General features: G+C 38.5%; 2 protein-coding genes across 6 annotated transcripts in view; one reads left to right on the top strand and one right to left on the bottom strand.

Moving 5' to 3' along the window:
- stra6 (signaling receptor and transporter of retinol STRA6) overlaps window positions 1–9,178 on the top strand; it is a 23,734-nt gene extending 14,556 nt beyond the window's left edge. For 2 of the 5 annotated variants that reach the window (XM_015052079.1, XM_015052078.1), the window contains exons 8-18: window positions 1,626–1,696; window positions 1,770–1,849; window positions 1,942–2,006; window positions 2,340–2,502; window positions 2,594–2,669; window positions 3,048–3,181; window positions 3,293–3,410; window positions 3,731–3,832; window positions 3,927–4,090; window positions 5,308–5,445; window positions 7,278–9,178. In XM_015052079.1, coding sequence (XP_014907565.1) covers window positions 1,626–1,696; window positions 1,770–1,849; window positions 1,942–2,006; window positions 2,340–2,502; window positions 2,594–2,669; window positions 3,048–3,181; window positions 3,293–3,410; window positions 3,731–3,832; window positions 3,927–4,090; window positions 5,308–5,445; window positions 7,278–7,519 — 1,353 coding nt within the window. In that variant the 3' untranslated portion in view covers window positions 7,520–9,178. The remainder of the gene's footprint in view (window positions 1–1,625; window positions 1,697–1,769; window positions 1,850–1,941; window positions 2,007–2,339; window positions 2,503–2,593; window positions 2,670–3,047; window positions 3,182–3,292; window positions 3,411–3,730; window positions 3,833–3,926; window positions 4,091–5,307; window positions 5,446–7,277) is intronic. The other 3 variants (XM_015052077.1, XM_015052076.1, XM_015052080.1) reach the window with 2 other exon arrangements.
- Window positions 7,178–9,495, bottom strand: part of sema7a (semaphorin 7A (JohnMiltonHagen blood group)) — a 23,749-nt gene continuing 21,431 nt past the window's right edge. Inside the window, exon 16 of the transcript XR_001427363.1 lies at window positions 7,178–7,188. The gene's annotated coding sequence lies outside the window, so the exon portion shown is untranslated. The remainder of the gene's footprint in view (window positions 7,189–9,495) is intronic.

Genomic DNA, 9,495 nt, shown 5'->3' with positions numbered 1-9,495 from the left:
TTTTACAAAATGCACGTTTACTCTAAATCTGTGCACGTGAGGAGGGTTTAAGTACTGGTTAAACAAGAAGCTTACTGCACTCATTCAGTCGAGGCTTAATAAAAATTTCGGCCCCTCACAGTACACCAGTCGCGTAATCATTTTAAGCAGGTTTGACGTAATTGGTTTACAATATGCTCTTGATCAGATTATGAAAAGGTTTCCAGGTTTTTTTCTTTTTTTGTTGTTGAAGGGGAAACACAATGCTTTTTTTCTTCCACGCTAATCTTGGCACGGGCGTGACAGAGTTTGGTGAGGCGATTGCCTGGATTTTGTATCACCTCCATCCCACCTCTGCTGAATTCTTCCACAGAAATGAACCTCATTAACCTTATCAGGAAGAGATTTATTTTCCATAACCTTTGCAAATGACAAAATCAAAATTTCTAAATGTTTCAGGACTTTATAGATGTGAGCAAAGTAGTTGTACTGAGGTCTTTTAAATCTTTTCCTTGAAGCTTTATTTAATTCGAGTAAATTCCATAACACTAATAGAATGTTTTGCTGGTAGAGACTGGCTGAAGTCTGGAAATCTTTGCCTTTTTACTATAGCTGTAGTTAAAATGCCTGATTGAAAAAGTACATTATTCTCATTATCAATGTGGAGTTTATTCACACTGTTCTTCTTTGTTGCTATAAGCAGGAATCAATGTGCAGTGTGAATTAAAGTTAAGTCAGATTGCAATCCATTTGCCCTCGATTTAAATAGATCTTTTTGTTTTTAAAGTGTATTAAAGCACAAAATAAATGTGACATTCATTGCCAGGGATGTAAACTTCTAACTGGCAGTGAAGACGGTTCTTTTTGTGAGTTTCTTTCTGGTCTTTTCTCTTCAAATGTGAAATGCAAGTTGAGAAGGTTGTTGTCTTATGATTGACTGAAATATTAGAAAATAAACTACTTCCTTTATCCTTAAAATACCCTTTAACGTTGCTTTTATTTTGCATTTAAGCTGCTTATTTTATTATTATTACTATTATTGTCTATATTGTTTAAAAATTGTCCAACCAGGATTTGGCTTGAGCTAAGGTGACACATATATCCATGTAGATTTAATTTCCCTTATGTCACTAAAACACTAAGAAACCTGTACTAAAGTTTTGGATACGTTTTCCAAACAAAGTCTTCTTTTGCAATTCTTGAATTGCATACAGTTTGTATTTCATTTCATTAAGTGTCATGTTCATAGTGCACTTGGCTAATGGCGCACTTATCTCCATGAGGCATTCATCACTTAGACGTTTTGAAGATGGTTCCTTGACCACAAAGTGGATCTCATGGACATATTTTCTACTTGGATCAGCTCAGTGGATATGGAGGTTTTTTCTTTTTCTAACCTAACTACTGCAGGGGGGTCTTTTTGTCTCAACCCCCCCCAATTGTGCAGGGGTTTGGTCTCCAAACTATAAATGTAAAAGGTAACAGTTTGATTGTAAATGCCACATTTAGAATAAAGTGTGTTTCTGTTTTATTAACAGCCATAAAGTAAAGTCAGGGTTGAATATTCACAAACATGATGAATACGCAGATCGTGACTTCATTGCATCTTCCCATATAAAGCATGTTGACATTTTCTGTTCCTTCAGGATCTTAATAGCAGCTATTATACAGATTATGTGAAGACAATTCTTTATGAGAAGAAGTCCAACAAAGTCAGGTAAGAATAATATGTTGTCCACTTTGGTATTTAGTGCAGTTCAAGTGCGTAACTATTTACTTTCCACCTTTAGCAAATCAAGCACAGACAAGCCAAAACTCCCACAGAGAGTGACTGATGCTGTGAGATCTTATATTTACACACCAGAGGAAGGTAAGAATCTGTTCATGTGAACTGGTTATATGCATACATAAAAAATATTTTTCACTTTTTTTTTTTAACAACAATAATGTTTTCTTTTCAAGCAGCTTTCCGTTTCCCTTTGAAGTTGGCAATATCTTGTGTTGTGTCTTTCATAACTCTGTATCAGGTAACTACCTTTCTTCTACACATATATTTAGCAGTATATTCAGTTGTATATCCCTCATCAATATGTTCTATTTAACACAAAATAGACCAACACCGTTGACTGTATCAGTATCACTTACTGAGATATTTACATTCACTGTATATAATATCCCTCGGACATTAAATCAAACTTTTCCTGTTTCAGGCAAAAAATGTTCCTTTTGCTGAATGCCAGAATTATCACAGATTTCTATTTTTGCATTACTTTTTTTTAAACTTTTTTGTTTGCTTGGAGAGAAATGACCAAATGAATTCTGTTTTTGTTTTTTTTTTTGTTTTTTTTTCTCTCCATCAGATGGGACTCGTATTGATCTCTGCTGTGGTGCCAACAATGCAGAAAGCCCGTTTTGGCGTCGACGAAGATATTGCAAATGTTTTAGCTGGCTTCCAGATTGTCCTGTCTCCAGACAGAAAGGAAGTCGTCAGAATCGTTGTTTACTACATGTGGTGTGTGGAAGGTGAGTGAATGAACAGCCTCAGCACGTATCTTTGTTTTTTGAGCTCGATGCGACAGCGTTTTGAACTTGCCACATGCTGATGTCCCTGCAGTGTGCTACATCTCTGCGATGACTCTGTCTTGTCTGGTCAACTTGGTGCTGCTCATGCGGTCGATGGTTTTGCATCGGTAAGTCAGAAAGCATAACTGAACAATTGGTTCCTTTTCCCTATTTCTGGTCCCCCGGTCAGTGTCCAAAAATTGCCTTTGCGTTCCACTGTGCTTCATCCTGATAATTTGAAGGTTATTATAACAAAATAGAGAGGTAATCATCCACACAGAAGAGCAGCCAGGTTTCCGTTTCCTGCTGTTTAAGTTGAAAACAACAGTTTAGATGGAAAATTAAAAATAATAATTACCAAAATGGACATCATATTAAATGAAATGGCTTCAAAGGTAAAGCACAGTCTTGCATTTTTAGTAATATTTTACCTCTGCAATATGAGTTTTATATTAAGTATTGTGTTTTGCACAGTGCTGCATTGTCTTGAATGTGTTTTCTTCCAGGTCCAACCTAAAGGGGCTGTACAGAGGAGATATTTATAATGTCTACAACTGCCAGCGAAGTATCAGGGCATCCAGGCCAGCTCTGGTCTGCTGGATGGGCTACACCAGCTTCACAGCAGCTCACATCTGCATTGGTACTAACATTACCTATCCAGTAGAATGAGGCTTGTAGAAATGTATTTATAATTCATTGTAGTAAAACGGAGGGAAAAGTGAGTCTGAAATATTTCATGTTTCTTATGCAGGTATGATCATCCAGACCTTGGTGTTCTTCCTCTGCCTTATGGTTGCTGTCTTCCTCATAATCATACCCATTTTGCACAGGCAGAATCTGATTCTCTTTCAGATCGTATTGAGCATGTGGTGAGCGACATCGCACTGCTTGCATTTTACACTCACAGTTGTCCTTTTACATGTTTTTAACATTTCTGTCACACGAGACATTCGTTTTATATGTAATTTTTAGCAATGCATATAAAAGATTTCAGTACATATTAAAGCAATCTCTCTCCTTCTCTTTGTTTTTGTTTTGACACCCAGAAACCATTTTCACTTTACAATATCTTCCATGTGCAATTCATAGGAATAATTTGGCTTGGCCACATTTCCTGTCCACTACACATAGGTTTTGGGTCTCCTGTCTAAAAACAGAAAATGTTTGACTGTCAAATTTGGCCTTTCAGGCCTTTCTGGTTGATGATTCTCCTAGCTGTGGTGCTTCAACACATCACTGCCAGGTTTTGCTTCATCAAAAAAACAGCAGGAACTCGAGACCTAACCAACAGGTAATTCTCTTCACTCGCCGTTTGTTTGTCTGTCTCACTGTTTAAGAGCTGCATGGCGTTTTGCACGTTTGACGCGCTCTGACCTATCTTGCAGGGGTAATCTGTTCCTGCTGACATATCTGCTGTTTCCCGTCAATGTTTTGATTGGAGTGTTGCTTGCTATCTGGCGCATGATCATCACAGCCCTGTTCAATATCGTTCACATGGGACGCATGGACATCAGTCTTCTTAACCGCAACGTGGAAGCATTTGACCCAGGTGAGCCAGATATATTTTGCATGGTGTACAGAGGCAATAATGGTGCTGGGACTGTCAGTTTATAAAGATGTATATTTTATGAAAATGGATGCAGGATTTAGAAGTATAAATAGTGATCAAGTGTTGCAATGAAACGTTTCTGAGGCTGAGGGGGAGAGGCAAGACAGATTTTTTTTTTTTAATCTTTAAAAGAATTCACACAAGAAGAAGATCACAACACTTGTCCACCATTATTAAGAGGAGCATAAGGAGTCTAACATTCTATGCATAGTTTTCCACTATGGCTCTCTTGGTTCTTCTTTGCAGAATACGGTTGGCTTGATTGATGTTGAATTCCTTCTCCACGTAAAATCTCCAATTATCCCACAATGCACGAGCAAAGCAGAGCTTCCTTTGTGTGCCTCAGCTCTGTTGCGCAACAAAGGATGTGTTTACACTGCAGAGTTAAATATTCAGTTCTGTTCTTGACTCATGCATGTGCATGATGATAAATTATTCCTTTGGTCCTGCAAGTCGCTTTTTTTTTTTTTTGTTCAAATCAATTCAAGCACTTTGCGTTTCACAAAGTGTGTCGGTCTTTGAGTATTGGATGCATTTTGCAATGGCTGTCATTTCCATAAAAGTGCATGAATATGAGTGGATTTTAGAAATAATGCATGCATAATTATTATTTTTATTTATATCCATTACATCTGGGTTGAGAGACAGCATGTGCTCGGGTGTGCAACATTAAAACTAAATGTGCAAGCAAGCCATATGCACACACAAATAGCTTTCAGAATTTCCATGATTGTGTTTACATATCAGAGAGTAGCTCCAGCATGCTTGTACACTTGTAAATGCATTGTTATTTTTCTCACATAGGTTTCAAACGTGGCCTTTTAACCAACAAGAAAGAGCTTCTGTTATCCCACTTAGAGGCAAGAAATTAGCATCCTATCCATTTTCCTGTTCTGTCAGCTCTCTGCAGCTTGCATCATATCTGTATTCTGTGCAGTGTGCAGACTAATTGGACACCAATCTCTGAAATGGGCTCAGATTTAAGACATCTGTTGTCAGGAAAAGCAGGTGCTGGGGGGAAAAAAAGAGAAAAGTGTGATTGTGCAGCCATTATGTGTGATTGCCTCAAAGCCAACATGAGGTGTGGCCTTGGCTTTTTATTGCTTTTGCCCTGTCAGAGTAATACCCCCCTCTCTCTTTCCTGTGTCTGCCTGCAGCCTACCGCTGCTATGCTCATTATCTGAAGATTGAGGTGAGCCAGTCCCACCCTGTGATGAAGGCCTTCTGCGGGATACTGCTGCAGTCTTTGGACCAGGAGAGCAAAGCTGCACAGAAGTCACGGGATGCTGAAGAGGGTCTGTAGCACCAAGTTAAATTCACATCAACAACAATTCCTTCACAAGGCATTACAGCCTTATCTATTGGATTTTTGCACAATACACTTGATGTTTTATGGCCTAACTTGAGGCCATAAACCCTCAAGTTAGGTACACTTTCAGGATGAACATTTTGGAGACAAAAAAAGGTAATTTAAAGTTTCGGAAAATAACTTTATCTCTACCAACATGATCGTTTATGGAAATAGATAGCATATTTTCTGTGCTGTCTTTGTACCACTAAGGCTTCTGTTGTGAAGTTCAAGCACATCCCACTCTCTCTTTTGACTGGAGAGAAGCCGTACTACAGTCCTCTTCATGTGCTATCACAAGAGGTTAATCTACTAAACAAAAGGAGAATTTGGATGATGTGAGAGATGCACCATGTTATAGACAGCCAATAAGAAAGATGGATTCTTTTGGACAAGAGAGAGAGCAAACCTTTAAACTGTCATTGCAGATATCGACAATGAATAGATATCTTTGTAAATTTTGACACGGATATTAAAAGTTTTTATAGCACAAAACTTCAAGCTAATAAAATCCTTCATGTTTTGGAAATTACAAAACATGTAATTCTTCTTCAGTGAAGAAGGATCGATTTTTGGTGGATGCATCTAAAGGGACATTTCAATGGGCCTTGCAGCTAAACAGTTTATGTGAAAAGTCCGATCTGAGATATAGTGCTACTTCCAGTTTATTTTATTCGGTTTACTCAATTAGAGCTTGGGAAAGAACTTGAGATGCCGCCGATTTATATTTTCGCATCCACCTGATTAATGTGCAGTTGCGCCACTGATTGTGGTGATAAGCTAATAGTGACACTAAATAACCTTAATGATTCCGAGGAAACAGATGCGTCTTACAAACCATGAAGTTGCTGCTAGCATTTTAATTGGGGGGTTTTTACACCAGAAAATAACTCACAAGGTTAAAGATGAACGCCGGCCCGATATTGGCACTGAAAGCGAGACGGAAAGTTATTTAATTTTATCTGAAATCAAGACGTGGTAGCACATAATCAGATCTCAAAGCTGCCTTGCACGCATGCTCAAGATGGGAGATTCGCAGTTCTGATTTAATTTTCCTGGAACAAATTGAGTCTCGCTCAGGAATAATTTACAGCTCTGCTGCTGGTCTCAATCAAATCTTCCATAAATAAATCAGCGTCCCTCATTGCTCCGGTGAGCTTCCATCACCTGAAAGACAATATCATCGCTGCTAAAACTGTTATTTCTCCTCATTCAGATGAAACCAATTTTATACTTTTAATTACTCACAGCGAGTAGGGCTGCTTGGAGGCTCTGCTGCTGAACTATAATCATAGCTGCGAATGGGAGGTGAGTGACAGTCGCCCACGCAGATAGTCAGAGAGAAGCAGGGAAAACTCATCAGGACTCATCAGCTGCTGAGGAATGCAGGTTCCAGTTGAGTCTAATTACAGACATGCTGTGGACATGTTGCTTGTTTGCATCCAGAAAACAATGCATCTATCAGGGATAATCTATTGTATTGTAGAGATTACATCTTCAGCAGCTGATTAAACAGATGAGCTACACTAATTGCCTGCTACATATTCATGCTGCCCGAGGGATTCAAGCTTTCAGCCAGTATGCTCCCACAACGCTTAGAGGATTAAAAAAAATGATTGCTTTCTAATATTACTCTTTTCATTGTATCTTTCAAGCCCTTGGTGGCCCATACAAGAGGACCTCATTTCAGCTTTGAATCTAAAAGATCTTTTTGTGTGTGTGTGTGTGTGTGTGTTTCAGTGTCTTGTTGGGACCATCATATTGTCTGTCTCCCCTCAGGGATCCAGCTGGTGCAGCAGGAGAAAAAGCTGCACAAAGTCTCCAGTGCCAAGCGGGCTCGGATGCACTGGCAACTCCTGTACACTCTGGTTAACAACCCCTCCCTGGTGGGCACCAGAAAGCACTTCCAGCTTCAGACGGCAGATAACTTTCTAAATGGAAGCCTCAACCGGAACAGCAAGCAGGGCAGCAAAAAGGAAGCGATACCCAAGGAGGCGGAGGCAGCAGCAGCCAGCAATTGAACCAGTGTTTAACCCTCATAATGTATTGGCTTCAGAAGCTGCAATAATTTATGAGATTTCTCCAAACCTGCAATAGATGTCCGCAACTTGCATTATACAGTGTCTTGCATAAGTATTCCTGTCCCTGGAATTGCTTCAGGTTTTACACATTTTCAACCACAAACCTCTGAGGATTTTATTGGGGTTTGTCTGTGACAGCACATGACATAAAGTAATGAATATTTCTGAAATGCAGTGAATAAGACGCACGGTCTTCCATAGTTATGATAAATAAAAACTCTAACGTTTGACATGGATTTGTAGTCAGCCCATTTAAGTCTGGTATCCCGAAATAAAATGCAGTACAGTGAGTCACCTTCAGAGGTCACACAATTATTCCAATTGTATGTAATTAACTTTCAGTATAAATACAATTGTGGGAAAGTTAAAATCAGAGTTAGAATATAAGGCGATATATCAAGCTTTGAACATCTCGTATGCCACTTTTGAGTCCATCTTCTCTAAATGAAAGACCACTGTAGTTCTGGGGGAGCTGCAAGAGAGCAAGAGCTCAGGTGTGGAGATTTTTGTTGTTCAGGGCAACTACAGTACAGTTTACAAAATCTGGTCTTTATAGAAGAGTCATGCCCTACAGTCCATGAGGAAGACACGACAAATGTAGAAGAACGTGCTCTGGACAAACAGGACAATATTATACTCTTCAGCCTGTATGTAACATAGTGTAAAAATGTGTGGTTGTAAACTTACACTGCACATCATCCTGAACAAAAAGTCCTCACGGTAACACACCATGGTGAGGATAGTTTGCTTCAGCAGGAACACTTAAGCAGGTCAGATCTGACTATAAGTTGGAATGAACTAAATACAGGACAGTCCTGGAACAAAAGACTTGAGACTGGGACATAGCTCCACCCCCTCATCAGAAGAACATCAATGAACTTACAGCAAGTGCTGCAGCGGTATGGTTCATAAATGTGAGCTATAGTGGCACAGTCCAAGTCCAGACCAAAATCCATTCATTATCCATTTCTAAGATTATGCATTACGTTGTATTGATCCATCACGAAAATCCCCAAAGAGGCAACATGTCCGTAGACTATAAACAGTGCCTCGTTTTGAATTATTTATCAAGTCTGTGAAAGATTGTAAGGCCTGTTTTGGTCATGTGACTGGAGCATTTTTGCTCAGTCTGATGCGAAAGCTTGCCCGACTCTGGTTTTTCCTACAAATGCATTAAATATAATTTGCAACAAATGAATGTGCTCACCTTGGGTTAGACCTTAGCTGCACCAGAGTTTAAAACCCTCTAAAATAATCATGTTTTCTTTTGTGAAATGCAGAACTTACATATGTTTAGTTCCCTACACTGAACATGTGACTAGAGTCCAATGAACCATCTTTCAGCAGAAGGTATTTATATAGAAATAAAGAGAATATTGACAGAACTATTTATAAATAAGCAAATGTTTTTCTTTTTTAATTATTAATCTGTGGAATAGGAGCTGCCATAGAAATCGTGTCTTGTCCCATTTAGTCCAAACGCACTTGCTGCTAAAAGCCTTTTCTATTGTTATCACAGCTCTATTGTGGTTTACCTTGTCTAGTCATGCTTCACTTTTCTGATTAATGTGTCAATAAAACTTAAACAAGTCATTTGAATTAATGTGATACGTCTTTGTGTATTTTCTTTTTTAAGTTTAAAAAATGTAGGGAACCTGGGGATATACGAGAATTTGGTCTCAATGTCGCTTACAAATCCTCAGATTTCTACTTTATGCTTTAGTAATTCTAAATTTCACCCTTTTAATTCCGTTCATATTTAACTAGTGGTATTGTTTCTTTTATCCTAGAATTCAGAAAAAAAAAACTGCCATTTATCATATTTAGAAAAAAATGTACGGTTAAATCAAGACAGAACAGAGCATCCGTTTAATTTTATGGGTTTTATTAATTCCACTTACATAGATTTATATCAA

This window comes from Poecilia latipinna, unplaced genomic scaffold (assembly GCF_001443285.1).
Source record: "Poecilia latipinna isolate Pla-1442-1.1 unplaced genomic scaffold, P_latipinna-1.0 Scaffold1086, whole genome shotgun sequence".
In the NCBI taxonomy this organism is placed as follows: domain Eukaryota; kingdom Metazoa; phylum Chordata; class Actinopteri; order Cyprinodontiformes; family Poeciliidae; genus Poecilia; species Poecilia latipinna.
This window is presented reverse-complemented; position numbering and strand designations above follow the sequence as displayed.